This window comes from Aspergillus japonicus, assembly GCF_003184785.1.
Source record: "Aspergillus japonicus CBS 114.51 unplaced genomic scaffold BO86scaffold_95, whole genome shotgun sequence".
Lineage (NCBI taxonomy): Eukaryota > Fungi > Ascomycota > Eurotiomycetes > Eurotiales > Aspergillaceae > Aspergillus > Aspergillus japonicus.
Window position 1 is genome coordinate 64144 of NW_020291732.1, and position 27197 is coordinate 91340.

The following is a 27197-nucleotide window of genomic DNA, read 5'->3' on the forward strand; positions in this document are numbered from 1 at the left end:
GTCAAGTGGGGAGGGGGGGGGGAGCGAGCAGGAAACGCTGATTAACAATCGGCCACTCAGGGGAGAGACATACAACACCCCAGATCACAGCAGCAACTGTGTGAGCAGAGGAGAGAAAGACTCAGGGACCGAGAGAGAGAGGCGCAACCGCCTACTGGAGCTTGTTGGTAAAGATAGCAAATCGAGCCTCATGCGGAGGTGAGCCGGCAACGACAATAATAACAACCGCTGCAGCAGCACAACAACTACAACGACAACGACGAAGACGAAGACGAAGAAAAGAAGCAGGGTCGTCCACCACCTCTCACATACCCTGAACAGCCAAGCGATCGAAATCCCACAGGAAAGCGATCGTTGAAGGAGGGAAGGGAGAAGGTAAGTAAGGAACCGGGTATAAGGGAGTAAGTTAGGTAGTCGAGAAGGAGGAAGGGTGGGGAGGAATAACCAACACAGAGGAGAGAAGAAGAAAAGGGTAAAGGAAAGCGATGGCAGCCACGGAGAAGAGCCTTGGCAATGGAGAGATTGGCGGAGCTGGAGATCAGGAGTCGGGACTGGATGCGGTAGGCGGTCAGTAGGTATCGGGGAGGGATCTTCCTCGACTTCCTCGATTCTGCCTGCAGTTGTCTCGAAGAGAAAACATCTTCAACAATACAGTATATAAGAACTTATAATAATCTATCGATTTACTTGATACGGAGATGTGAAGTGGCTCATTGATTCTTGAACAATTTAACAATCCACCCCATGTCTCCACACATCGCGCAGACAATTAGCCATAGTCCACTCGTGGTCTGCTATGCAGGGTCCCGAAATGCGGATTGATTGAAAACCGCCGGCCAGGAAGCACGCAACTAACAGAATAAACCACTTGCTCACGCTCAATTGGAACACAAAAAAGAAGGCAACCCAGAAAAGCATCCCCTTCCCACCCCTACAACGGGTCTAAACACTAAACTCGAGTCGATTGCCCGCAAAATCCCGGGCAAAGAACCGACGTGGATATTCCTCTCCCGTCGGACCCGAGCACATTCCCAACCGATCTACATCCATTGGAGCCGCGGGACCTCCGTTTTCTTGATGCGCTAGGATGCGTTTCTGCAGCGTCTGCAACTCATCCAACGACGAGACGCGCAGGCAGGCGTGTCGCTGGGAGTCGAGCTCGGGGTTAGGACCCAGGTTGACGTGGATCTGTTGACTTCCATCGGGGGTAAGGTTAAACCTTCTTTAGTTAGCAAACGGGTCGTGTTGCACTATGTGGTGAGGTCCGGACGCACCAAAGGATCGTGCCTTTCTGGAGCTCGGGAACGGGGGCTGATTCCAGGCCAAGGGTATCGCTGTAGAACTCGGTGGCTTGGTCCAAGGTGCCATCGGGCACAAGGATATTAACGTGATGGATGCCGGAAATCATGGTGCGGAGATGGGTTTGGCGAAGGCGAGATTTGTCTGTGAGGTGGTGGTTGTATCTGATCATCAATATGGAAGTGATGAGTCGGAGGGAAAAAGCGAAAGAATTGCGGATGAAATCATGCAGACCCCGCCATGCCCTCTTATATACTCTAGTGAGTGGCTCAGCTTATTACGAGCGATGGACCAAAGTGGAAGCATTTCCCGCCATTGAAGGTGGAACAGCTCGCCCAGTGAGTGTCTCGGAATCCCTTTTCCTGGGAGAAATCCCCGCGGGGTGAGATCGTATCGAATCATCGCCCATCGTGTTTTTTGTACCATACTTATCTGTCAAATGCCCCGGGCTTTTATCCGTGTAGTTTCCCATGCGGGGATGGAAGTCAGTCACTCGAACGCAACTAACATGGAGGTAAGTTGACCTCTCGGTCTCTGTTTGCGAGCCGACACAAGGGACGGGTTTGATCTGCCTGCGGGCCGAAACCAACTCTTGCATCTGTGACAGGATATATGTATCCGTCCACGGTCGGTGATAGCAGGTATCTGCTTGGGGTGGGGTGGCAGGGGATAGGCAAAGTTGGGCTTTATAATCTGGCGACCAGTATGCCACCAAGCTGTGCTCCCCATGATAAGAGAAAGAGACTGATCACAATCTCCAAGAATCCAGGCTGATGCATGCATGCGTCATAGTTATGGGTACAGTCTGTACATGTACGTACTGTACTGTACTAGCTGGTCCGTGCGCTATGGTCCCTGAAAAGAATTAAAAGCATTCGATTCCCCGCATCGGGGATTTCTTTTGTCTTTCTGGTGGGTGCGGGACGGTGGGTGTTGTGCTCCTTAACAGTCGATAACAATGAGGCTTCATGTTATGTGAAAGGAGCTTGGAGTTGTGGTCTTGTTTTTATCCTTCCTCTCCCTTGCATAATGTTCCTACGTACCAAAACCCAGGTGAAGGTTCTATTGATGCCATCCAACAGAACTTAAAAAACATGATGTAACTTTTATAAACCAAACCAACCCTTCTGACAAAGCAACTAGGATGAAATCAGCTATAAATCCACGTGCGTGATAACATTTGTAAATTTCTATTCGGACATGCTTCTGTATCATCGCTAAGTGGTACTTTGTATATGATGAGTTTGATCGTTACGTAGATTCCTGGAGCTTGAGTGAGAAAGTAGGTCCCGGAAATATATTGCAAGCAGGACCTTGCTGATGCATCCACCCCAACCCAGCATACAGAACACTTCAGACTCTACTTCATATCCAACCGGCAAGAACATACTAGCTCTGAGTCATACTTCCTATTTCCTAAACTCCATAGCAAGAAAGTCATACATACATGCATGCAAACATACATACGGTCATACACATCACGATGCCGGATACATACAATCAACAATCCCATCGACTTTCATCTGTCTTGTCTGATCGTTCCAGGAACATGCATCCAGAGACACACATCAACTAAGAAAAGCAAGGTATCTAAGCCACAGCCGATATCAACAGGCATAAGAGGAATTGAAATTACATGTTCGACCTCTCCGGGCAGGTACGGTAAGAGCGAGGGATCTTTGTTTATCTTCAGATAATATCTTTAAGAGATTCATATAGGGAGTAGGTGGAGTAGCAACTGTAGGGCTGTGTGGGGACGAAGGAAATGGAGTGGATGAAGGAGGGTGGGTAGGTTGGTTGGTAGGTCTGCGGCGGAACGAAATGAGTGTGGAGGAGAGAGCCTAGCTCGGGAAATGTCTATATTTACGACTCGAATTCGACTTTGCTGACCACGTTGTCAGGTGCATGGGCTGCTGCTGTCGAAGAAGACTGGGTATTGTCATGGTGACCATCCTTGTCATCAAGGAGGGAAGCATCGTCCTTGCCGCGCATGCTGATGACCTCGGCGCCTTCGAGAAGGTCGCGATCGGCATCCCGTACGCTACGGCGGTCCGGATCAGCGCCGTACGCGCCAGCTCCCCAGCTAGAAATGCCCCCGACAATGGACGGGGCGGAAGTGGGGCCAGTGCGGCCATCGTAATCTTCCTCGTCCTCTTCGTCTTCTTCCTCACCGCGGCCGAGGGCGTTGCGTTCGAGCTCGCGCTGCGCTTCGTCCATGCGCTTCTTGACTTCGGCGGCCATGCGGATTCCATCAGACACGATGTTGTCCAGAACGCCGCGAAGACCTCGGCCGGGAGGAACAATACCACCCGACGCGCCTCCAACAGAGGGAGCCGACATGGCGCTACTCTGGGGCTTGGGGGCGTTGATGTTGGAGAACGTCGTAAGATTGGACGAGAGGGACGAAGCGGTGGCAGCATATGAGCCATGATCGGAGAGGTGGAATGACTGGGGGAAGTAAGAGTCGAAGAATTGTTCCAGAAGCTCATCAGCTAGAATGACCATGCGGAACGTGGGTAGAGTGATGTGTAGAGGGTTGTTAGGATCAAGAGCCGGGTTAGCACTTTCGGAAGCGGTTCGATTGTGTTCGGAGTCACGCTTCTCTTCCGCAGCGAGCTGGGCAGGCTGTTCCGTAACCGCTGTGGGATCGGATTTGGTGTCATCGTCCAGATCAAGCAGGTCCTCTTCTTCATCGTCACCGATACTGAAAGACCCTAGTTTGTCTGCAGCTTCATCCGCGTCTAGCTGGCCGTCTGCTGCCTTGGCCCCGGGCTTGCTGGGGTCGGCATACTCGAAACAACGCCTAATGAAGGAGCTGACACTTCCCAAAAATCTCTCATCGGTGCTCAACTTGTCTTCACCGCGAGCGCCATCATTCGCTTTCAGGTCGTCAACAGACTGAGTAGGTGTAATGGTGCCTTCAAAGCCTCGTCTGGAGAGGAATAACAGAGCCTCGGACATGCGAAGAATACCTTCCCTATCAACCGTGCCATTTCCGTCATCATCATAGAGATCGAAAAAGTACTGGATGTTGTTCATGATGTCCCGAGGGCCCTTCAGCCGAGCCAGACCGTTGACAACGTTCTGCAAGCTGATGCCCTCCTCTGGATCAGTTGCCCATTTCCGGAAAAGACGTTGCATGAACTCGTGATCGGTTGGCTGATTCTTGGTATTCCACGCAGCTGCCTTGCCCCATCCTCGGAAGCTGTTGGAGCTCTGCTCGCTGCTCGATGACTTGCGCGGCGAATCCGAAACGGCCCACTTCGCGGTGACGGCGAGAAACTCCCTGAAGGCGTCGTAGTCCATATGCGTCGGGCTAGGGCCCAGACCGACACGGCCGACCTCTCGATCAACGGGAGGCCCAAGAATGGAAGTTCTTTCGACCCTCTTCTTTTCCTGGCGTCTTCTCTCTTCTTCCTGCAACTTCTGCCTCTGCTGGTTGTCATACAAGACTTCATAGTAGCGGTCATAGATGGCACCGAGGTCGTCCATGCTGAGTTTCTTGCTGTCGGGACCCAAGTTCCGGATGGAGGTGCGTTTGGCGAAACTTTCAATGTTCTCCAGCACGGCGTCCTTGTGCTTTTCTCGCTGCTCAATAATGGTCTGATGCGTGATCTGGGAGAACTCCTTGAAGGCCACGACCATCAGTTCCTGAAAACGAGTGATCGCGCGTAGCTTAGGGTTCTCTGATCTGGGATGAGCCGACTCATCCAGGCGTGAGAAGTACGATTTGAGGACAGAGATGAAAGATCCGTCGTCTTGGATATCCAAAAGTTCTTCGCCATTGATTCGGAGGATAGCCAGCCCGACCTGGAACAAGACCTTCGGCCCTTCCAGGAAGAAGACATCCAGAACGCGGAAAGCGAAGACCAGAGGCATCGAATTGATGTAAAGGGACAGAAACCAGGGAAGAGAGACCACAGAAAGTTGAACGTCGGACTTGGTCAGATGCTCCCATAGCACAGGCATCGTCTTTTCCACAAGAGACTCGAAGACCTTCTGATCGAGCAGAGTACCGTACATGGTCGTCGAGTAGTAACCCGGCAAAAGCCGATCGCATAGCACAGAGAGCAGAAAGAACGCCTGTGCTTCAGACATGTATCTGGAATGATAAGTTAGCTCATGGTAATAAGAGTCAATAACACGGCAGAATCGCGTACATCAGAAGAGCCGCAACGACGATGTTCATTGCCTGACAATATCCGATCTCTGCATTGATCCAGCTGTAGGCCGTAAGGACTCGTCGAAGGCGCCCGATACCTTCCTCGCTCTGGAAGCCGGCATACTCAGGCAGACTACGGTTCAAGTCCTTCTCGATCTCGTCAATCGCCAGGGACTCTTGCCCCGAGAATTTGGCCAACGTGTCTGTGTATAATTTCGGCGACCTTAACCGGAGGTATAACGAACCGGACGAGACCTCCCAAACCTCTCCACGGAGGCGATTCGGCAAACCAACTCGGATCAACTTATGGAAGGTAGGCTGGCGGATGAGCGTCGCGTTGCGACCATTCTCTACAGAAGTCATATTCAACATACGTCTCAGACATCTGAACGGCGGGTTCCGCACGGGAGAGTCATACCTCGAAAGTACTCCCCCCACAATCGCATTTTACTCCGGTCGCGAAGTTTGCGAGCATCGCCGGGATAGCGAAAGATCATCCCCAGCCCGGCGTCGGGCGGCTGCCGCACGTCGGAGGCATCGCCATCCTGGGCTTTGCCCTTGGCCCCAGAGAGTAGATACTCCGAGTAGCAATCGTTTACGACTATGCGCAGATTCTCGATCTCCTTCATGCCTTCCCGCAGTCCTTTCTTCAGCCCGTCGCAGAACCGCTCGCAGGCCTGCCTGCTTCCAGCCAGCTGGATGGTGAATCTCTGCGGGATGAACCCCGGAGGTTGTTGCTTGCCCAGCGCGCCGTTCCATGTCGTCAAAGCCAGGGAGAAGATGTGGCTGAGGCTGTTCAGCCGTTCCACCCGCCGGATGCAGCACAGCGGGATAGTGAACCCATTGCCAGATGGGCCTGTGCCGTTGGTTTGGCCGGCCCAATGTGTCGAGGCCGTAAGACTAGCGGAGGGGTGGAAGCTCGTGGCCTGTGTGGAGAAGCAGAGGAACCGCTCACTCAGGTGGAGTCGCCCGGCATATCGGTTGCCGGCATGGTCGAGGTTCCGAGGACCATCTCCGGAGGTATGCGGGATAGGAAGAATGAGCTCGGCGGTGATCTCTTGTAGCGGGTTCTGGGAGTCTGGGAGTCGGAACTGCTGGCGAAACAAGGAGGCCTTGGAAGGATTGCGATCGGAGGAAGTGAGCGTTGGTAGGGTGAAATTGGCCGGGTCGATGAAGGACTGGGCCTTTTGAACGAATGACGTCCACTGCATCATACCGTCAGTGGAGAGCAACACCGGCTCCTTTATGGTGGTAGTAGAATAGATGAGAGAAAGGAGATGTCTCCGAATGCGTCGGAGTCGAGAGTATAAGGCTGGCTGACGGGCGAGCGGGCGGGCGGATGCGGGAGCTGCTGGAGCTCAGACGGCGAGCAGGACGGAGCCAGAAAAGGGTAAGGAAAGGTCGATGGTGGTCATTTAGGCAAGACAAATCATGACATAGGATCAGCGCAGCATCATTCAAGTGTAGAGATCCAACTGCGAGCGACAGAAGGACTCGGAATGAGGATGTGTGGAGAGAAAGAGGAGGAGGCAGAGCAGAGCAGGAAGAGGAGGGGAAGGTCTCTGGGCGATGATCGTTCCTGGCCGCCGTCCGCATCCACCGTCACGTGACGCATCTCACTGCTGAAAGTGAGACATGGAAAAATAGGTCGACGTGATTAGCAGGCTAAGGTTGACAAGAGCCCCTATAATACGACTTATTCCTGCTTACAATACATGAGGCACCCCGGAAAAGAAGAGGATAGTTGCTACACTAAAGACTAATATCCTAAAAGTCCAGAATCTGCTTTCGACAGACCGAAGACAAAATACAATATCACTGCTGACACACGTGCAGGACGAAGACGGAAAGGAAAGGGATTTTTGAATGAAGGAGGTTATATCTGTCACAAACGGAAACCAACCGACGAGGACTTGTTCATATCAATCTAATTGCTAGAGGTTGCTGCAGTCCTCCCCCGGCATCACATCGTGGCCATACGGGGATACGAGATTTCGATCGTTCCAACCGGAAGAGGCTCTTCTGCAGCTCATGAAAACCGGCAATCAGTGCTTGCTGGAGGTGTCCTCAAGCACGGCTTCCTCGTCACTGTAAGCGGGAGGGAGCTCGTCCGAGGCTTCGGTCATGAGACCCTGCTTTTCGGACACGGTGCCCTGCTCGACGGACTGCTTGGGTGCAGAGCGACGGTACCGCTGCCACATGAAGACGACGATCTGACCGACCAACATACCAAGAGCGCTGGCAGCCAGGCCAGCCAAGACACCGAGGATAGCGGGGACGACAATGAAGCGGACGACGCGGTGAAGAGTGTGGGCCAAACGGTCATGGTGGTGGTGGTGCATGTGATGACCGTGGGGGCCGTCAAACTTGCCCGTGTGACCCTCAAAGCCGTGATGACCCTTTCCGTCCATCTCGGGGAGGAAACCTCCGGGGAAGCCCTCGGGGTCGGGCTTTCCATGGCCGTGCTCACCATGATGGTGGTGAGGGTGAGGGGGATGATCGTGGTCGAAGCCGTGGGCATCCCCACAGTGATGGCCCTTGGGTCTGGGGGCAAAGTCGAGCATCCGGGCCTTGGCCGCGGCGAACAAGGAGCGCATGCGGTCGAACAGAAGCTTGCGGAGGCACTTGGGCTTGCCACGGCACTGGGCCCAGGAGCTGCGGTCGGGGGTGGTTTCTTCGATCTCGGTCTTCGCCATGAACAGCTCACCGGTGTTGGAGTCGTGGATAAGGGTGACGGCTACCGTGTCGAGGGGAACTGGGTGGCTGTCAAGGTCGAGAACTGTGAAGCGAACTTCCACGAGATCCATCGGATCTTCCGGGAAGGTCGGAATGGGCATCTCCTCGACGGCATAACCGACGGCGATAGGCTCGGACTCTGCACCATCGGAGAGTCGGTGCTGGACGGCGGTGATCAAGGTCGGAGGAGGGGGAGGGAAAATCTGACGACCGTTGGCCAGGAGGAAGCCGTCTTCGATGGAGAAGTCGAGCGTCTGGTGAGAGGGGACAAGGTCGTTAGCGCCCGCGATGGGCATTCTGCACATGATGGTGTGACTTACAAGAGAGGTCTTGTGGCCATCAGTCCAGCTGACTGTTCCATCCTCACTGACTTCACGGAAAGGACATTCGGTGCAGGCAAGCTCAACTTGCGCCTGCTGAGGGGCATAGGCCTCGAGAGGGTGGAAGGGGGGGAAATCGGCTTCGGGGGCGATAGACTCGCCCTCAACTTCGGGGATAACCAGCAGGGCTTTGGCACCGAGGGCGAGAGTGCCCCCTACTAGGCACGAGCGAAGCTGCATAGTGGATAGATATGGAAAGGATGGGGGGAGATTTCAGGACATGCACATGGAAATGAAAGGAGCGGATGGTGTTAGCACGATAGATAGAGTAGTTGAGAGAAGTAGAGATAAAGACAAAGAACAAAGAGTAGGAGTAGAAGAGAAGAAGTGGACGGTGGGATGGGCGAAGGGGAAAAATACAGTTGTCGTACGTAGTCGGCGCAGGCGACTAGACTAGTCGTAGAAAGACAAGACAATTAAGGCTGGATAAATGGAGTGGATGGGGTGAATTGAATGGCTTAGCGGCCGGCGCTTTTGGTCTCTTTTGCCGCTGAGCACTTGAAACTCAGGAGCCATGGGAGCCTGGGGAGCCTGAGAGCCTGAGAGAGGGGGGCTTGGATGCCTGGGGCCAACCTCGGGGGGCAATACCCATTGCTGGTTGGCTGAGGGGAGCGCTGTGGTGGGTCTGATGACGCATTGATCCTTGGCCGCTAGTCCTTTTCCAGCATAGCTGACGCATCCCCTTCAGTCAGATCTTCGCACGTGACTGGACACATGCTCGAAATAGAATTGACGCCCAAGGTTGATTACCTCAGCTATCCATGATTCTCCTTCATTTTATCCCCGATGCAGTAATTAAGTCCGGGTAAGTGAAGCGCGTACAGTAAGTAAGTAGTTCTTCTCCAGGCAACAGCCCTCATGTACGAATACGACCCGCAGTACCTACTATTCAGGTCCATTATTCAGCACCGTATACCAATAATGCAGCCTATTCACATCCCCACACTCATTCATATTCGATCACAGCTTTGACGTCTTCTGCCCCTTAACATTAGGTACCGCATCTCCGGACAGGAGAAAGTCGGGATACTGAAGGGCGCCCTGAGCGGCTCCCCCGGCTGTCATGCGCCACGATGCCCCATCGACTAGCTCACGCCATCAGTGCCTTATCTCACCACTCCGTGAAATCAGAAAACTTACCAACAAGGGTCTGGCCACTGACATAGCTGCCAGTGTCAGCAAACAGGTATACAGTGGCATCAGCAATGTCGCGCACGGAGCCCAGTCGCCCCAGTGGCTGAGACTTGACATAGGCCTCCTTGTTATCGGTCGGCAGCAGACGATCCATGCCCTACATCCGGATGTTAGCCTCAGATAGCCCCGAAGTTGAAGCACGAAGTAGTAGCATACCTCCGTCGAGCCGATAGGACCCGGGGCAATAATGTTGGACGTCACCCCCAGCGGTCCGAATTCAATAGCCACACTATGCGACAGCGCGTCTACGCCGGCCTTGGCAACCGAAACATGCGTCTGGAATGGCATGGTTCTATAATGGATGGTGGCGCTAACAAAGATGATCCGACCTCCGGTCCCCAGCGGAGAAGGTTTGACTAGAAAGCACAATTATCAGCACAACACGACGCGGGACACGGCAACAGGGGCTCCGATAACTCCGAAATTCCGAGACTTACGTGTATCCGAGTTGATGCTGTGCTTCTTTGCCGACTCCACCAGATAAGGTAGTGTCGCCTTTAGGGTGTTGTAGGATCCGAGGACATCGATGTCGATGACCGACTTGAAAGCATTGGCTGACAGCTGGTTGATCGAGGCCAGGAAGTTGCCTGCCGCGCCAGCGCTTCACCCGGGTCAGTCAGCAAAGCACAATAAACACACAAATATCTGTCAGTCATACATAACATAGTCGATGCCCCCAAGCTCCTTGACACAACGGCTCGCGGCGTCATTTAGGCTCTCAACCTTTCGCACATCCACGGCTCCGATGCCGATAACCTTGGCTCTGGGACGGGCGGTCGCAATGTCTTTGGCAACCTGCTCGGTCTTCTCGACATTTCGACCGATGATACAGGCATTGGCGCCCAGATGTACGAGAGCACGCACTTGTGCGCTGCAGATGGTGCCCGCACCTCCCGTACAGAAGACGACTTTATTCGCTATCAGGGGTCAGCCATGGTCAGCCTGCATGATAAGACGTGGGCACAGGTTCGTAGGCGGGATTCTGACGAGACACGAGACTTACCAAAAATCCCATCCTTCCATGAGTCGCTGAGATAGTCTTCTTTCGGTAACGGCATGATGGGGTCTGAGTGGGAAAATGTAATGAGCTGGAGAAGGGATGGATAGGAAGATGGCCAGTTCATTCCATTAATGCATCAATGCGGTGTTCTTCTCCACAGTAAGCGGGCGGGCCCCAAGCCGCGGTTGTTGTTTGCACTTCAGCAACCTCGGCTTTACCGCCTTAGTCCTAGTGTGGCATCGTTAAGGTAATCAATCATACTCACGTACAACCTGACCCTCTCAATGTCATACCTTGCGTTCGAATAGAAAAAAAAAAAAAAAAAACTAATAGGTCTATTTTACTATGTCCTTAGTACCTATCATCGTCCTCAAAATCATCGCCATGATCATATGAGGCATCGTTATATTCCGCTTCCTCCATCATCTGGCGATCATCCGGATAAGTCGACGCTTCGTCGTCCCAGTCCGTGGAAACCACATCTCCTCCTCGTCCCTGCGGTCGGCGTGGTGGATGATTTCCTGAAGCGCCTTGCCCTGGCTGATAGCGCCGACGACCTGGCTCGTACAGTCCGCCCGGATTCGCGGGTAATTTTTCTCTCTGTCCGACGTGACTTGCCATCTGTCCCCGACTTTGAGCGGGACGTCTAGGTGGATTCGAGCCCACATTCGATCGATAGCGGTCCGAACGAGCAAGCTGCGAGTGGGATGGCCTTTCGCCAGCCAGTCGTGCGGGCTGATACCGCGGACGAGGTGCGGTGCGACGGTAGTCAAAATCGTCAGCGCGGATGCGATCGACCCGTGCAGCATCGAGGTCAGTAACTCCAGTCGCCTCCTGCAGATAGTTATCAAACTGGTCGATCGCCTCTGCAACTCGTTCAAACTGCATCCAATCCAGGACAGGGCCGGGAGCGGGATCTTCGTCTTCGGCCTCTGGGCCGTCTCCCCAATTATCAAGGGAGCTTTTCCGTGTGTCATACTGAGCCAGCGAGAAAGCAACCTGGAACGCATTGCGGATCTGGCGTCCGTTCCATCGCGCCTCAGGAAAAGAATCGAAATACCATCCGGCATAGTCTAGAATGCCATCTTCGTTGATCGTCAACGGTGGCTCCCTCCATTCCTCGGCCTGCGGCTGCTCTTTTCTCCTGGCTTCGATTCTCTTAAGCCGGTCGATGTTGGTCTGGAAGATGGCCAAGGTTTGATTTCGTTTCAGGGGCTCGTAGTACAAGCTCATATGGATGCGGGACTTGAATGCTTCGTCAATCGACCCCACCCGATTCGTGGTCAGGAAGAGAATACCGCTGTAGTATTCGAGTACACGGAGAAAGACTGGACAGAAATCGGTCAGCAGAGCCCAAGAACTTCAGATATGAAATGTAACAACATACCTGAAACAAGAGCATTTCGTTTGAAATCAGTGATCCCCCTTCTCGACAGGAAGATGTCAGCTTCATCTAAGAGTAGCACACAGCCCCAGAGGTGCGCCAGCCGGGTAATATTGCTGAGCGCTTCCTCGACCTCGCTAGGCGTCAATCCCAAGTCACCGCAAGTGATCGCAAACAGCGGTCTCTTAGCCGCTTGGGCCACGGTCTCTGCAGTGGCGGTTTTCCCCACGCCAGGGGCACCGTGCAGCAGGATAATTAGACCGCTACCTTTGCCTGGAATGAGGTCCTGACTGAGTTCCACTCGCGGGTGTTTCTTGCGCCATTCTTCACGCTTGAAGTGCGCCTGCACCAGCGACATCACCGTGCGCTTGTGGCTGGGCTTGATCTTTAAATCTCGGAAGGCATTTGTATGCGCTATTACTAGCTGCAAAGACCAGATATCGACCATGACGAATTTTCTCTCTCGTAATACATACGCCATGAGACGCCGCGGGAAAAGGGCAACATCATCCCCCGTGACTTGAGTAAGCTTCGTGTCGAGACCAATCTGGAATGACGGTTGACTCTTCAGCCAATTGTTGAAGTTTCGGTTGAATGAACAGTCTCCAAGAACCAATTTCTCCTTGGTAGAATGAAGTAACCTTGTACGTTTTGCATCAGACCAGTGCTTGACTTCGATATTATCTTCGCCCAGTGACCAAAAGTCCGAGTCAAGATAATATCTCACAAACTCAGGCTTCCACGCCGGGTACCGTTGGTATCCTTCGGCCAGATCAATGATCACTTCACTCTCGATGTGCTCTGGTGTCTTGAAGTCCGTCATCAATTTTCCTGTGGGAGTGTTGATGACCGTCCACCCCTCATAACGCAGGTGTCGCTCATTAATCAGTGATTGAAATCTCTCGCCCTGCGCCTTTAGACGGGCAAAGATCTGCTCGGAGTCTTTTGCAAACCGCAGCGGGTAAACAGGCAGCGATGTAATATCCCTTTCTCCTTCGAAGTACTGAATCTTGAAGACGTGCTTGACTGCTCCGTATGATTCACCGTCATGGTCAACATGGTAGCAGACTGCTTGATACTCTTGGGATTCCTCGCCAAGGTCGTTGGGATGTCCATCCTTAGGAGTAGGGATCCATTCTCCACACAGTTTCCAGGCTGTTTGAGTCATCGACTTCGATTTTGGTGATAATGGCTGGCTTGAGCTCTGGGACTCCTCTCCCTCAGGCGGAGAGTAAAGCATTTCATTATACTTGAGGAGCAACCAAAGGTCACCGAAGCGGACCTTTTGTGGCGCGGATCCCCTGAAGCGCTCGAATAAGGGATATATCTCCTTATCCACAAACTCCACGTAGCAGCGCATATGTCTCAAAGCGGTGATGCTGCTCATTTCCGGGCCAGTGGGATCCATTTCTGCTTCTTTCTTTTCATCAATCTCATCACCAGTCTTCTTATCATGAACGGACGGCGTCTCCCTTGCCACCATAGCCGTTTGCTTCAGACCAGAAGACTCCAATCTTTCGGCGTAAGCCCATGTCTCTTCCAAGTTCACAAGCGCTTCTTTCATCTTCGAGCGAAAGACGATGAAAAAGTGAAATGGTCGAAAGAACGTCCATGGCCGTGTGACATCCATTCCACTGGCGCCCGCCACATATTGAATGTAGCGCGTGATGGGCTCTGATTGAATCCGAACTCGCTGTATCCAGGTTCCCTGTAGGTCAGGGCTCTCAGCGGCATGGTCCTGTGCCTGCCTGGTGTGTTCCAACTGCGAATTATTGATCTCGTTTCTCGTACCCGACCCGGCTCGGAGGACTTCAATGATATGAATGCCATTCTCCAGTCCGTGCCGATTCTTGAACTGGTCAAAGTTCATCATTCTAACCGTGGGAATTCTGGGCAGACTTTTGATTTTTTCTTGCCAGTCGTCCAGGTCCGGCACCGCCCCTATACTATTGTGTCGTTCATTGTTGCTGACTTTACCGTATGACGTGCTGTCAGGTTTCGGACTCGAAATGACTGTTGTCACCGATATAGGATATTCTGCTTGGTCGCTGGCATCGGTACGTGGCGCCGGTAAGACGGGGCTGCGCTCTGCGATATAATCGGGCTTGTCGGAAATCTCTTGAGTCCCCACAACCTCTTCTTCAAGACCCTGCTTATGCATCATGACATTTCCGTCGCTTGCGTCAAGTTTCAGTAATGGAGGCTTCTCCGACACAAGAAGAGTATCCATCTATGGCGTGGCAGGTGAAATCGGGACTGTCGGACAAAGCGTTTGGGGGAGAAAGATACACGTACAACAGAGATTAAGAAAGCAAGACCACGGCGGCTCTCAATGCTAGAATTTATCACCTCGAATCACTGAATACGAGGTGTAAGCGCCTGCGCCTCTTACATGGCACAATTAATTTGGCCAAGCGCGACTCGAGCAAACCGACGGCAAGGCTGGGACGATTTCCCCGCCCTCTCGCGTTGTTATCTTTTTTAGTCGCAATTCACATGACAACTCCTTCTCTGAATTATCTTCCATCCAATGACCATCTGAATTGTGAAGGCCTAGCCGCAAAGAGCGAGGCAGCTTCAGGACGAATTAGTCAGTCGGTTGACCAGGATAGAGTCCGCCTTACTCGTGGCTGTACCCTCAAGGATTGGAGTGCCAAGAAGCTGAGCCCGCTGTTGTCTTCTGCATTGAAAGCGAGCGTACCCCATCTCTCGACTCTGCTGCGTTCTCCCAGTCCCCACGAGCACCAAAGCAAATCACCCATACTCCTTAACTTCGTGGGTTGCAGATGGAAGCAGCTCATTACCGAGCTGGCGGCGCGGCAGCCGCAACAACAGCAAAGTTTATCACCGACAAGGGGGTGAAGGTGCACCACGGGCTCGGGGGTTGGTCGGAATATAATGACCAGCGAGCTCGGTTTGAGAGTGCGAAGCCATACATGTAGGCATATTTCTTCTCTGATCGGTGTCCAAAGAGCTCGGACTGCACATCTTTGGACACTACCCGTGGCAAAGTTCCCGGCGGGCAAGGTTCGGTAACTAACATCGATTACAGAAATCTGGAGGCTGTACTCCAGGACCACGTTAAAACAATCCTCGGTGCAAAGCCGAATGATTGTTCATCCTGGGAGGCAGTCTTCGACAGAGTCACCGAAGCCGAGAAAGAGTGGCAAACCGCCGACGAAAAAGGCGCGCGTGCAATTTTCTCTAAGGCATGGCTGAAACTTGGGGATAAAAGGGAACTGATCGACCCTTGGATTAATATCATTCCTGACAGCTACGGACTAGCTGTTGTGAAAGCCGGGTTTGCGGTTGCATTGAATGTAAGTCTCGGGTGGAGGTAAGAAAACGAGATGTAGTTTGTACGTGTCTGACTGCTTGAGATAGTTAGCAGCAAAGTCGGCACAAACAAGGCAAAAAATAATCACCACATTTCATGAAATCCAAATCGCTATCGTGGAAATGAACCGCAGACGGCGAAGTTTCCAAACTGACCCGGAGATGAGCCAACACACAAAGGATCTTTACATTGCCATCGTCGATGCGATAGAGATTCTTCTCAACTCTCTGCCCGCAAAACACTTTCTCGATCGCGACGGGGCCATGAAGGAAAAGAGGCATTTCCGAATAACATCAAACTCCAAAGTTCGAAAGCATGATGAATCTCCAGAACAGGCACTGCAACGAGTCAAGGAGGCTTCAAATATGCTCTCACTCGCTGCTGAGAGATGTCGGGACACACATATAGAGGCGATCGAGCGATATTCAAGAGATACGCATCAAGAGGTTCATGTTATGCGTTGGAACCAGAAGGAAGCGGAGATCAACACACGCCAAATCAATGCAGACGTGCAGATCGTGAAGAGCGGAATCAATGACATATCCGGTGGGCTGACTGAGGTCCAAAGGTCTGCTCGGAACACGGACGGTATCCTGCAAAACGTTTCAATCAATGTCAGAGAGGTCAAGTCGGGAATTGAGGCCGGGGAGAAACGGCACCTCGAAATCATCCAATTGATTCAAAGAGAGGAGGAGAGGTTGAATCATTTCATAGAGACCCAATCACAGATGATGGGTAACAGCCAGGATGCTAGGAATCAAATGTTGCAATTCTTGCTCGAGGATTGGAGGAGTAAGCGATTCTTGTCAAACTAACCTGGTTCAAAAGCTGACTACAACATTTAGAAGAGAGAAGCCTGAACTTACAGCTTCAGCAACGTCTCTATGTTGCCGAGATTGAAGGCTCTCCTCGCAGGGAAGAACGAAGCTCCGCGGCAGTGATCTCCCTCTCCCGGCTCTTGGGAGTTTTGGTTCAATCGCCCTCGAGTGGAGGCCAGCCGCCCGATTACGGTGCAGCATTCGGGCAGCCCAATGACGATTTGGAGATTGTCCTAGGAAAGAAAACAACATTCGATGCACAGACGCAAAGCCAAGCGCAGTCCGTGTTGCAGAATGTACGTTTTGTGGACTGGATGGATCAAGAACACCCAGACCTACTCCTTGTCGATGCGAACCTTCGATCCTTTGCACTCCACAACGTGTCTCCCATCTCCGTATTCTGTGCAACATTTGTGTTGAGCATGGCGGAAGTCCGACCGGAGGATGTGGTAATACACTTCTTCTGCGGATTGCATTGTACCAAGTCATCGAAGGATCGTTGGGCTGGAACCAACGGGCTGGTTCGAAGTCTCGTCTGTCAACTCTTGCTGATCTTGCATCACCGGGACCTTCTGAGCATCGATTTCATCAATTCAAGAGCCTTGCTCAAGCAGTTAGAAGAACATGACCTACACAAGCTCTGCGTGTTGCTGCATCAGTTGGCTCGCCAATTCCCTTCAGACGTAACCGTATACTGTATCATTGATGCGGCGTGTTGCTTTGATAAAGATCTTCACATGAGCTTCCAGGAACTGATGACCGTCATCGATTACTTACATGCAATTGTACAGGATGACTCGCTTAGAGCTCAATTTAAAGTGCTGCTGACGAGTGCAGACCAGAGCACCAAGCGGTTGCGCCAGCAAGTTGATGTGGAGCAGCACATCACTTTAAGCTCTCAGTACTTGTCGCTGCACACCATTTCCGATCGGGCTGTCGCAGCAAGCATCTCACGGCCATCAACACCCTCAGTCTCCGACACGAGAGAGTGGGAAGATGATGATGCCGCAGAGGCAGAAGATTCTGGATGGTAGATATCAAGTAGTTGATGATTATTGAGTAGTGAGTTGGAGAGAATGGAGGGGGAGAAAGCTAGCAGCGGAATGGGGTACGGAAGAGTGGAACCGTCCACGGTGAGAGGGGGCAATTGCCTAAAGTGGTCATGATACTGAATTGACTCTACTTCTGCGCATGGATACAAAGGTTTCACCCGATACTCCTGCTACTATAGGGTGATGACAATCTTCCCCTGGTGTTTTCCGGACTTGAGGCGATCAAACGCCTCCTTGGACCGATCAAAAGGAAAGACAGCATCAATCAATGGCTTGAGGGATACTTTCTTCTCTGCCAAGAAGTCACACAAGGCCTGTTGGTCGATTTTGGAACCCACAATGATACCCCTGGGATAAGCATTTGCGTCAGAATCCATCTTCATGCGTTCAACAGAGGGAGAACAAACCTCATAGTCACTCGCTTCACCATGACAGGGAGATAAAGATCGGGGAATTCTTTCGCCTCAAGTCCTCCAAGAAATCCCACCAAGGACAAGGTACCCCGCTGGGCAAGAGAGGCAAGGCTTTGCCTCACGGTAGCAGGGCCCACGTTCTCAATGGCGACATCGGCACCGCGACCGTTGGTGAGACGGAGCACTTCGTCTTCCCACTTGGCCACTTTCTTGTAGTTGATGGTCTTGACGTTGGGACCCAATGACCGAGCCTGGTCGAGCTTCCCATCGGAAGATGAGGTGATGATGGACTGCAAACCCGCTGCGATACAGAGCAGAAGCGCGAACATGCTCACACCGCCGGTACCTAAACATGTTATTCAGCATCTAGCCTGTGCTTTTTCAAACGCTCCATTAGAAAGGCTGCGTACCTTGGAGCAGAGCGGTGCCACTGTCCCTAGGGAACTCAAGAGCATTCCAAGCGGTGGTTCCGGCACAAGTGATACAAGAGGCCTATATCAACATTACGGGATTGTTCAACCTTGGTATCAATCTGCGGTGACCTACCTCTTCCCAGGATAGGTGCTCAGGCAAATGGACAAGCACTTGTTCATTGAACACGGCATACTGCCGCAGGACACCATCAACATCCCCACCAAGAGCCTCTGGAGTCCGCTCCTCGGTTCCGGTCACGTTGGTCAGGTCCCAGATTGCGGTAACACGGTCGCCTGGCTTGAAGCCACTGACAGCGGATCCGACGGATACGACCTCGGCGGCGCAATCCGAGGCGGGGATCCCATGGGGAAGGCAGGGTTGTGGATAGGTGTTGTCCAGCATGGCAATGTCGCGGTAGTTGAGTGAGACCGCATGGATGCGAACTAGGACGTCGTGCGACTGGATGGGCGGGAGCTTTTCTGTGACCTGCTCGATTGTTAAGGGCGCCGTGCCTTCGGTGCGGCGGAACGCCAGGTAGGTCTCAGGAAATGACATGATGAAGTTTGATCTTGAATAGATAGAGATAGAGCTTAAGGAGAAACGTTGTAAGAGGAGGTCACACTCGAGTGCCGCATGCTCGAAACTTATATTGCAGCTTTTTATAGTTTAAAAGTGGAACTCGGGCAAGACTGCTGATAAATCAAGATTTTCAAGACATGCACCGAAAAATGAAAGATGCGCGTAAAAGCCCGATATCACTGCTCCATTGACAGGAAGTTCTTATCGAGACCTACAATATCACATGGTGTGTTGTTGACAAATGACCCTTTTTCGAATTTGTAATGCGAGGTGAAACAGTCATTATAGCTCAACAGGCCTACAATGGACTACATTGGTGCACCAAACGTAGAAGGGCATGCAAGTCCGCGCTCTCAATCAAAAAAAAGATGTCTCTTTGAATCAGTAGTTGTCGTTTGAAGTGGAGCGTGCATATTTTGAACTAGCGTGAGGTCTGGCATCTATATCCAAACATCAGTCTAAGCCTTTGTGGCTATCTTTTCCACAACGGTGCTCACCGAAAAGGTTACCCCTCGCAGAATAAGAAAATAATCATTCTTTCTATGAACGGTCAAGTATTCGGAGATTTATTGCAGTAAAAACAGGCTGTACTGTGCCTTTCATTACTACTGATGTAGGAAGTGCTGTTTGGCTGTGTCCATACTCCAATGAGAGCCAGGGCTTTAGGCATTAATAATTGGGATTGGAAAGCGGGTATAAGCCAGGCTCAGACTCCCAAGGCCATACCCGCAACGTCCCATTCGCAGGCCCAGGCATCTTGAGTGAAGGAGAAGGTTATTATGGGTGGTTAACATCAAATGAGTTGATGACCATTGAGCAAGGAGATTGAAAAAGAATGGAAAAGGAAGAACACGGGAAAGACTAAATGACATACTGATTCGCCTATGTTGAAGGTTCCGCTGAGCAACTCACCGCCGGGGTCTAACTTGAAGGTCATTTGATCAAACCGATAGGTAACTCCCTTCATGCTACTAGGTACATAATCGGACCTGGCTGCGAGTATTTTAAGACTGCAGGTCTTTGCTTCATATCACCCTGGCTAGCTCTCTACTCTGATCACTACATGGCATTCCATACATCGTGGTCATGGAACCTATCACTGAGCCCCGTGACCGCTTCAATCTCTGCAAAGCACTCCTCCTGATTGAAAGGGACATCAAGGCTCTGGAAGAGCAGAATATACATACCTTAGACCGAAATGTGCTGCAGCGGTGCAGAGTTCGGGCTTTCAACCTCTAAGCCTTGATGCTGGTGACTCGCTCGCACTAAAGCTTTTCACTTCTCTTGCCCCTCGTGACATGCTAGAGCTAACGCTAGAATATGTCGACAGAAAATACAATACTGACGAGCTGACCCGGTCCAGTGACTGTGGGCGACTGATTTACTCTTAGTTCGATTCATACGTGAGCGAAATGATTGTCGACTTTCCAGAGGTCTGACGAACGTGGTCAAGCAAATAGTAAGCCCTAGTACTAAGGTACCCTATGTTTGGATCTAATCACTCACCCATTCCGTGTCACCAGGATCGGCGATTACAAGATTCGCAATCTGTACCGGACGTTCGAACCTGAATATGGTACCTTGTCAATACTCCATGTTGCTAAGGCCTCCAAGCCGCATATGAAATGTATCATGCACAACGACCTCGACGTAGATGATAATCATCTGCTTTGCGGGGAAGTATTGACTATCATTCGGACCATGTTGGGCCAGCTCAAGCAAACGGTGTTTGTCAATGATATGGTTGCACCAGTAAGTAAATATTGTTCTTAGCATCCTAATTGCACAAAAAAAAAAAGCTGATTTATTATAATAGATTCTGCTCTTTTCGCTCAACCGACGGCATCCGCGGGTTATGGAGGCATACTTCGATGGCCAGGAACTGTTGATTCGCCACACTAAGCCCTACGACTTTACATTTCTCAACATTGCTGGGTTCAAGACCTTTGCACAATGGTACCTGGGCGATCCTATTGGTATCACGTCCAGAGAAGCGATGCGGACTTGATGGGTTGATCATCAATTGGGGAGGCTCAAGTTAGCTTTTTGCAAATCCCTTTTCTCATGATTTCTTTTTTCTTCCTTTTTCCCCCACGCTTTTGAAATGTCCTACGATGGAATTGCGATATCCGGCTATTGGGAGGCTTCAAATACGCCAGTCTGTTCGATTCGTCACTGTGTAGTTTTATCGTGGCGAGCGCACTTTTAATTAGTTTTGCATAGGTAGTTTCAATCGACAATATCCATGCGGTTTCCCTTTATGTTTGAGTCTCAACTGGGGACGCTTCATATCAGACCAGGGAGTATAGAAGTCTCTTATTGGAACAAGTAATGCTGTTGTGTGCCAGTGGAAAGACCAATCATCCAATGAGAGTGCTGCCTTCAGGCATTAATAAGGCACGGATCAGCCTCAGGCCGCCAAGGCCGGACCCGCCTCGTCACATTCGCAGGGCCGGGCAACTCCGTCATTGTTTTTTCCTTTTCCATCCTACCTGTTGCAATTCATCGAGCACAGTGCCCAACCTCATCCACGCCGACGCAATCCGATTCAGTTTGGTTACAACTCCATAGCCATTGCCATTTCTCGTGTGCACAGATAGACACCGACCCAAAATCAACATGGCGTGTCCCATCACCGTCTCCAAGTTTGTGGGAACTGTCTCCCTCGGCCTGCTCACGGTATGTTGGCTGCGATCGCCACGCTATCCTCCCACTCCAAGCGTTGAATCCTCCCACCTCCCCTCCAACCCCTACCGGGTCTCTGTCACATCACGCACCCACCGCCGCCTGTAAGACTACGCTGACACGACTCAACCATCACAGGGCATCTCGTACTCGGCCTCGACGATCGCCATCCCCGCGCTGGCTCAGCTCCCGACCTCGGCGACCGGCTCGCGGTCGCTGAGCGAGATCAAACGCCTGAACCGCAAGCACGGCATGCGGCTCACCAACATCGCCAACGGGTGCCTCCTGTTCGCCTACAGCATCTCCCCGCGCCACCGCAAACACCCGTACCTGATCTGGATGTGCGTGGCCTCGACCATCGGCACCTACGGCATGGACTTCTGGTTCCACCGCCAGGCGGGCGTCAAGGCGTGGTTCCAGGCGGTCCTGCACGACACCGGGTTCTGGACCCAAGCCGCGGCTCTCAAGCAGCAGGAGGATCTGGTGGTGGTCGAGGCGGAGGAGAACGGCGAGAGCGTGCGGACGGAGATGAACACGGAGCGGCGGCTGCAGCAGGTGCGGGCGGTGTTCTCGGGACTGGCATTGGCGATGGGTATCGTTGGCCTCTGGGGTGATCGTCGGTCTTGAATGGTGGGTGGTCCGACTTCGTCCGGGGTGCTTCATCCCTTTAAAGAGGGTGGATCGTATAACTTGCGCTGCAACGACTCCTCTCTGTTCTTGGTTCTTGGCGTGTTTCTTAGTTCGTTGTTGCGTGGGTAGTGGTGTGTGCGTGGCGCTTCTAATGACGTTATCGATGTATGTATAAAACTGAAACTGGGTATGGAGTCATAGGTTGAATTGGATTTGGTAGTTGGTCACTTTTTTTTCGATGAGTGCAGTAGAGTGCAGTAGAGTACAGTAGTGTCTAAATGCTGCCAAATGCTGCCAGTAGAGCATAAACCCAGTGCAGGAATTAAGCTGGATAAGCCACACACAGGCAGGGTGGAGCCGACGATCGGCAGGAAGCACAAGCACAAAGCATAAAAGAAAGCTATGCGGCAAGGCTCGGACACAAGCTGGGGATAATCCGCCTTTTCCCCGCACTTCTCCGACTGTCAATGCGGGGACTGCCCATCTCCATCCACCTCGTCCCTTGGACCCCTTTTTTGAGACAACAGACAACTCAGAGCTGATTTTTACTTTGCACTGAGCTATGATGGGTTGAGCCACGCCACTCAGCTTTGAACTCCATCAGCTGTGTCAGCACTAACCGTCGGGTTGACATGAGCTGCTGTACCGGCTCCACACCGCAAACGGGTTATAAGATGACATCGCTTCCCAGCCAATACTCAAACCAAGAGACGAACAATCGCACTTCACTTCTTTTCGCCATAAATCCACCACCATGCATCTCCTTCTTCTTGTCTGCCTTCCATTCCTCATCTACCTCACCAAAAACATCCTCCAGCTCCTCTACATCACATGGAACAGCCCCTCCCTGACCGCCATCCCGGGCCCTTTTCTCGCCCGGTTCACCCGACTCTGGTACTTCAGTCGAGTCTGGAAAGGCCACTTCGAGGCCGACAATCTCAGTCTGCATGCGCGGTATGGTCCTGTCGTGCGGATCGCCCCGGGCCACTACAGCATCAGCGAGCGTTCCGCCGTGAAGACGGTTTACGGCACGGGGAGCCGATTCCCCAAATCCGCCTGGTACGAAGGCTGGAAGCACCCGTCGCCTGATCGGTGGACGTTGTTCCCGGATCGCAACATCAAGAGACACTGTACGTGCAAGTTGGTCAAAGGTGTACTGGCTCGAGGATCAGTCTGCTGACACCCTGTGATTTCCTCCAGCTGAAACGCGCAAGCGCTTCTCCAGCCTCTACTCCATGAGCTCCCTCCTTCACTACGAAGAATTCGCCGATCAATGCGCCGACCTCTTCCGCGACCGGCTTACCGAGTTCGCGCAGAGCGGTCAAACCTTTGACCTGCACCACTGGCTGCAATGCTACGCCTTTGATGTAATCGGGGATATCACCTTCGGCCAGCGCTTCGGTACGCCCACCATCCTATTCCAGTCAGGCAACCACTAACCCCGACAAAAAAAAGGCTTCCTCGACCAAGGTGAAGACATCGAAGACGCGATCAGCGCCCTCCAAAAGGTGATGGCCTACAGCACGCTGATCGGCATCTACCCGGAATGGCACCCCCGCGTCTACGAGCCCCTCAGCCGCTTCACCTCCTCCGGGCCCGCCGGCCGATCCTTCGTCATGCGCTTTGTGTCCCAGAAGATCCAACAACTGAACGAGCAACGCAAGACCCACCCACAGCAAGACGAAATCACCACTACCACCCCACTCAAGACGCAAGACTTCCTCGAGAAGATGGCGCTCGCCCGCGACAAGGACCCCGAGAAAGTGACCGACTACCACCTCTTCATGATGGGCAACTCCAACATCATCGCCGGCTCCGACACGACCGCCATCAGCCTGTCGGCCATTCTGTACCACCTGCTGCGCAACCCGGCTACGCTGGCGCGTCTACGCCGGGAGATCGAGGACTTTACGGAGCAAAACCGCTGCAGCGCCCGCGTGACCTTCAAAGAAAGCCAGGCCATGCCGTACCTGCAGGCGGTGATGAAGGAGGCGATCCGGCTGCACAGCGCGACGGGCCTGCCGCTGTGGCGCGAGGTGCCCGCCGGCGGGGCGGAGATCAGCGGGTACCATTTCCCCGAGGGGAGTGTGGTGGGCGTGAACACCTGGGTCGCGCACTACGATGAGGGGGTGTTCCCGGACGCCCGAAATTTCCGGCCCGAGCGGTGGATCGAGGCGGAGAAGGGGGATCCGGCGCGATTGCAGCTGATGAATGAGATGTACATGCCGGTAAGCTTTCTCCCTTTCGTGGAAGTCGGGTCGCGGTGAGATGACTGATGACTGATGACTGATGCGATGCTAGTTCGGCCTCGGCTCGCGCACGTGTCTCGGCAAGCACATCTCCATCCTCGAGATGTCGAAGCTGATCCCGCAGATGGTCCGGGATTTCGACTTCCACCTCGTCAACCGCACGTGGGACACGGATAACAAGTGGTTTGTGAAGCCGTTGGACTTTTTCGTGAAGGTGTCGGTGCGAGGGGAGGGTGAGAAGGAGATGCTATGAGGGATGGGGTAGCCGTGAAATGAGGCTGAGAGCCGTGCTTTGTATCCTGGAATGACACGAGTTGAGGACATTGACGACAAATGACTTCTCCCGTGTATGCGATCTAATAGCCCAAAAACGTGCATCATTATATATCATATCAAGCATAAAGAAGCCCAAACCAATGCCAGGACCCGCGCAGTCCCACCCGCCCATCTAAGCCCGCTCCTCCCCCTCTCCACCTCCATCATCCCGAATCTCCAGCGTATCCCACTTCTCCAAAAAGCTACTCAGCTCCGCCTCCTCCCTGGAGCGATCCCCACCGGACTCCGCCAACGAGCTCGGATTCGGATACAGACTGCGGAACCGGTCGCGCTGGGCGCGGCCCCACATCTTATCGGAGAAGTCGACGAACAGGGCGTGGGTCTCGGGCGGCAGGGCGACGCCGTCCTTCTGGGCGGAGACGTGCAGCATGCGCAGGATGCCCTTCATGAGGGTCCACTTGCGGGCGAAGGTGCGGGCGATCATGCACAGCTCCGTGAAGGCGTTGCGGTGGTCCGGGGAGCCGGCCAGCTCCTCGACCAGCGTGAACAGCGCCATGCTGACCCAGTGGATCGTCGTCGGCGAGATGTAGTCCGGGCCCCAGGTGGCGCGGTGCGTGCTCAGGAGGTCCACGATGGCCAGGGCGGAGCTCACGCAGGTCTGACGCGCCGTCTCCCGCGGGATTTTGTGGGAGCTCGTGTCGGTGTCCCGGTCGATGTCTGGGTCGTCCTTTTTCAGGAGGCCCCAGAGCATGATTACTACGGTGTGGTAGAGCATGCTGTATCGGGGGTGTTAGTGGTGGGTTTGTGGTCGGGGGGAACTTAGGTTAAGGGGAGGGGTTGTTTACTGTAAGCTTAGCGCTTGCGGGACGCTCAGGTTATCCAGGGCCAGGCATAGGGGCAGTCTGCTCTTCCAGTCATCGAGCCGGGCTTGCACGTCTTGCAAGGTCTGTTCCAGCTCGTCCCGAGGGGGCTTGTGCCCGCTCGCAAAGACCTTGCGGTTGGCATCGACGTTGATCTCGCTCAGAGCGCAGAAGCTGTTCAGCACGCAGGGGATGTGGGATTGAACGGGATCCATCTGGCGCGGATACGGCGTCCAAGTGTCGTCGGCGGAGTGGTCGCATGGAAGAAGCGGTCGATTCGGCCGGTCGAGCGCCAAATGCTTCATCAGCGAGATCGAGGCGGTCCTAGGACCATGGTCAGTATCGGAAAGGACACTACGAGTCATATTCGAAGAGTGAACGCACGCAGTAAGATTGTAGATCCCCCAGACGGTATTATCAATCGCACGACTTTCCCGGCCGGGATGGAGTCGTCCCGGCTGGCGGCGGGGGATGTTCCTTGGTGTATTCTTCTGCCATGCTGCGCAGGTGGCCGAGGTACAACCACCCCACACGGTCTTTGCCCATCGCCGCCATGCTAGAGGATGAAGATCTTAGTAAACCGTCTTCGAAAACTTATAGGGTAATCATACTCACCATACGAACAAGACGCCGCACCCCTGCATGGTCGGTAAATCGAGCTGACCTTCGATCTTCTCATAGATCCGTCGCGCCTCGTTGTAGAAATGAACACCCTTGGAATCTGGATCATTGGGGTCTGCATACGCCTCCGGGTAGTCCGAATGAAACTGATCCCACAAGTCCTTAGTACAGCAAAGACGAAGTCAAAAGAAAAGAAGAGGTGGATCATCGTACGCATGCTTCCGCCAGAATACAATTCACCAGGAACGGCGAGCAGAATTGCGAGTCCAGCTTGCCTGCTTGCGCGTCACGCAGAAACAGCTCTTTATCGATCCAGTTGTAGAACGGATGGCTCCAGGTCAGCCACAGAGAGATCAGATGCGACACCAGTTCATCATTGGTCGTGACCGTGGTCCAAGGCGCGGCAGGCACGCGGTAGACCGGGATGTCGACCAAGCGCTGGATGTTGAGTACCTGATGGGACGAGGGCCGTTTATTGTCCTCCTTCAACCCGTGGGTGCGCTCGTAGATCTCCGCCAGCAGCGGGGTCGTCTCGCGGTCCCGGTCCAACACGTTGTGGTCCATGTAGAGCTTGATCTCGCCGAGGGGCGCCTTGCTGCGGATGAGATTCAGCAGCTGGGTCGCCTTGGCGTCCGGGCTGTCCTGCAGCGTCTGCACCAGCTGCAACAAGACATCCCGCTCCTCTTCGAGCTTCTCGAGCTTCCGTTTGTGGGCCAGCTTCCGCCGCATATCCTCATCCTGTTCGAATATGCAGGAGAGATCCCGCTTGGTGCACCGTTCGCAGGCCGTGGCTCCGTCAGGTATTTGGCACTATTTTGGAGGGCCGGTCAGCACAACGGGGCCAGTGAAATGGAAGCATGGAAGCAAATTACCCGGGCCTTCTGGCGTTTGCAGTGACTGCATGCTGTGGATGCCTTCCGAAGTTTCGGTACTGCGACTGAGGGTTCGGAGGGAAGATTCGGATTCGGGTTTGGGGGATTGGGAGCGGTAGAAGGCGGTGGAGCAGGGGCAAGGGGCCTGAGACTCATTGGAAGGTCTGGAAAGATGGCCTTCAAGGTGAGGGTGGTTGGAGGTGGTAGTGGAGGAGGAGGAGGAGGAGGAGGAGGAG

General features: G+C 53.1%; 11 protein-coding genes across 11 annotated transcripts; 4 read left to right on the forward strand and 7 right to left on the reverse strand.

Annotated features, from left to right (window-relative positions):
• Window positions 1-942: 942 nt before the first annotated feature.
• On the reverse strand, window positions 943-1408 carry BO86DRAFT_404530 (putative glyoxalase family protein; the record flags this gene model as incomplete). The annotated part of the gene is made up of 2 exons (XM_025674020.1): window positions 943-1219; window positions 1275-1408. 2 exons carry the CDS (start codon window positions 1406-1408, stop codon window positions 943-945), a joined length of 411 nt encoding a protein of 136 aa, XP_025522491.1.
• A 1299-nt stretch (window positions 1409-2707) lies between these two features.
• On the reverse strand, window positions 2708-6973 carry BO86DRAFT_413762 (GTPase-activating protein). Its single transcript, XM_025674776.1, has 3 exons — window positions 5880-6973; window positions 5460-5811; window positions 2708-5401 (listed from the first exon to the last, which is right to left on the reverse strand). The coding sequence occupies exons 1-3, from the start codon at window positions 6673-6675 to the stop codon at window positions 3163-3165; spliced, it is 3387 nt and encodes a 1128-aa protein (XP_025522492.1). The 5' UTR covers window positions 6676-6973; the 3' UTR covers window positions 2708-3162.
• A 216-nt stretch (window positions 6974-7189) lies between these two features.
• Window positions 7190-8846, reverse strand: BO86DRAFT_451558 (uncharacterized protein). The gene is made up of 2 exons (XM_025676864.1): window positions 8518-8846; window positions 7190-8451 (listed from the first exon to the last, which is right to left on the reverse strand). Exons 1-2 carry the CDS (start codon window positions 8755-8757, stop codon window positions 7507-7509), a joined length of 1185 nt encoding a protein of 394 aa, XP_025522493.1. The 5' UTR covers window positions 8758-8846; the 3' UTR covers window positions 7190-7506.
• Window positions 8847-9327: 481 nt separating this feature from the next.
• Window positions 9328-10904, reverse strand: BO86DRAFT_393326 (SDR family oxidoreductase). Its single transcript, XM_025672989.1, has 6 exons — window positions 10775-10904; window positions 10430-10688; window positions 10209-10372; window positions 9928-10127; window positions 9718-9868; window positions 9328-9662 (listed from the first exon to the last, which is right to left on the reverse strand). Exons 1-6 carry the CDS (start codon window positions 10827-10829, stop codon window positions 9538-9540), a joined length of 954 nt encoding a protein of 317 aa, XP_025522494.1. The 5' UTR covers window positions 10830-10904; the 3' UTR covers window positions 9328-9537.
• A 188-nt stretch (window positions 10905-11092) lies between these two features.
• Window positions 11093-14669, reverse strand: BO86DRAFT_349097 (uncharacterized protein). Its single transcript, XM_025669343.1, has 2 exons — window positions 12159-14669; window positions 11093-12099 (listed from the first exon to the last, which is right to left on the reverse strand). The coding sequence occupies exons 1-2, from the start codon at window positions 14383-14385 to the stop codon at window positions 11123-11125; spliced, it is 3204 nt and encodes a 1067-aa protein (XP_025522495.1). The 5' UTR covers window positions 14386-14669; the 3' UTR covers window positions 11093-11122.
• Window positions 14670-14699: 30 nt separating this feature from the next.
• On the forward strand, window positions 14700-17445 carry BO86DRAFT_249007 (uncharacterized protein). Its single transcript, XM_025667163.1, has 4 exons — window positions 14700-15093; window positions 15208-15475; window positions 15540-16284; window positions 16338-17445. Exons 1-4 carry the CDS (start codon window positions 14942-14944, stop codon window positions 17342-17344), a joined length of 2172 nt encoding a protein of 723 aa, XP_025522496.1. The 5' UTR covers window positions 14700-14941; the 3' UTR covers window positions 17345-17445.
• Window positions 17446-17535: 90 nt separating this feature from the next.
• BO86DRAFT_372503 (zinc-dependent alcohol dehydrogenase family protein) lies at window positions 17536-18787 on the reverse strand (the record flags this gene model as incomplete). The annotated part of the gene is made up of 4 exons (XM_025670349.1): window positions 18322-18787; window positions 18186-18267; window positions 17770-18121; window positions 17536-17710 (listed from the first exon to the last, which is right to left on the reverse strand). Exons 1-4 carry the CDS (start codon window positions 18742-18744, stop codon window positions 17536-17538), a joined length of 1032 nt encoding a protein of 343 aa, XP_025522497.1. The 5' UTR covers window positions 18745-18787.
• A 985-nt stretch (window positions 18788-19772) lies between these two features.
• BO86DRAFT_443326 (uncharacterized protein) lies at window positions 19773-20776 on the forward strand (the record flags this gene model as incomplete). The annotated part of the gene is made up of 4 exons (XM_025676358.1): window positions 19773-19979; window positions 20009-20136; window positions 20246-20520; window positions 20585-20776. The coding sequence occupies exons 1-4, from the start codon at window positions 19855-19857 to the stop codon at window positions 20774-20776; spliced, it is 720 nt and encodes a 239-aa protein (XP_025522498.1). The 5' UTR covers window positions 19773-19854.
• Window positions 20777-21382: 606 nt separating this feature from the next.
• Window positions 21383-22310, forward strand: BO86DRAFT_393329 (uncharacterized protein). Its single transcript, XM_025672990.1, has 2 exons — window positions 21383-21447; window positions 21592-22310. Exons 1-2 carry the CDS (start codon window positions 21388-21390, stop codon window positions 22078-22080), a joined length of 549 nt encoding a protein of 182 aa, XP_025522499.1. The 5' UTR covers window positions 21383-21387; the 3' UTR covers window positions 22081-22310.
• Window positions 22311-22567: 257 nt separating this feature from the next.
• On the forward strand, window positions 22568-24736 carry BO86DRAFT_451563 (cytochrome P450). Its single transcript, XM_025676865.1, has 4 exons — window positions 22568-23213; window positions 23284-23484; window positions 23539-24311; window positions 24385-24736. The coding sequence occupies exons 1-4, from the start codon at window positions 22838-22840 to the stop codon at window positions 24583-24585; spliced, it is 1551 nt and encodes a 516-aa protein (XP_025522500.1). The 5' UTR covers window positions 22568-22837; the 3' UTR covers window positions 24586-24736.
• Window positions 24737-24780: 44 nt separating this feature from the next.
• BO86DRAFT_404540 (uncharacterized protein) lies at window positions 24781-27117 on the reverse strand (the record flags this gene model as incomplete). Its single annotated transcript, XM_025674021.1, has 6 exons — window positions 24781-25384; window positions 25454-25792; window positions 25896-26024; window positions 26084-26235; window positions 26303-26899; window positions 26962-27117. The coding sequence occupies 6 exons, from the start codon at window positions 27115-27117 to the stop codon at window positions 24781-24783; spliced, it is 1977 nt and encodes a 658-aa protein (XP_025522501.1).
• Between the last annotated feature and the right edge of the window lie 80 nt (window positions 27118-27197).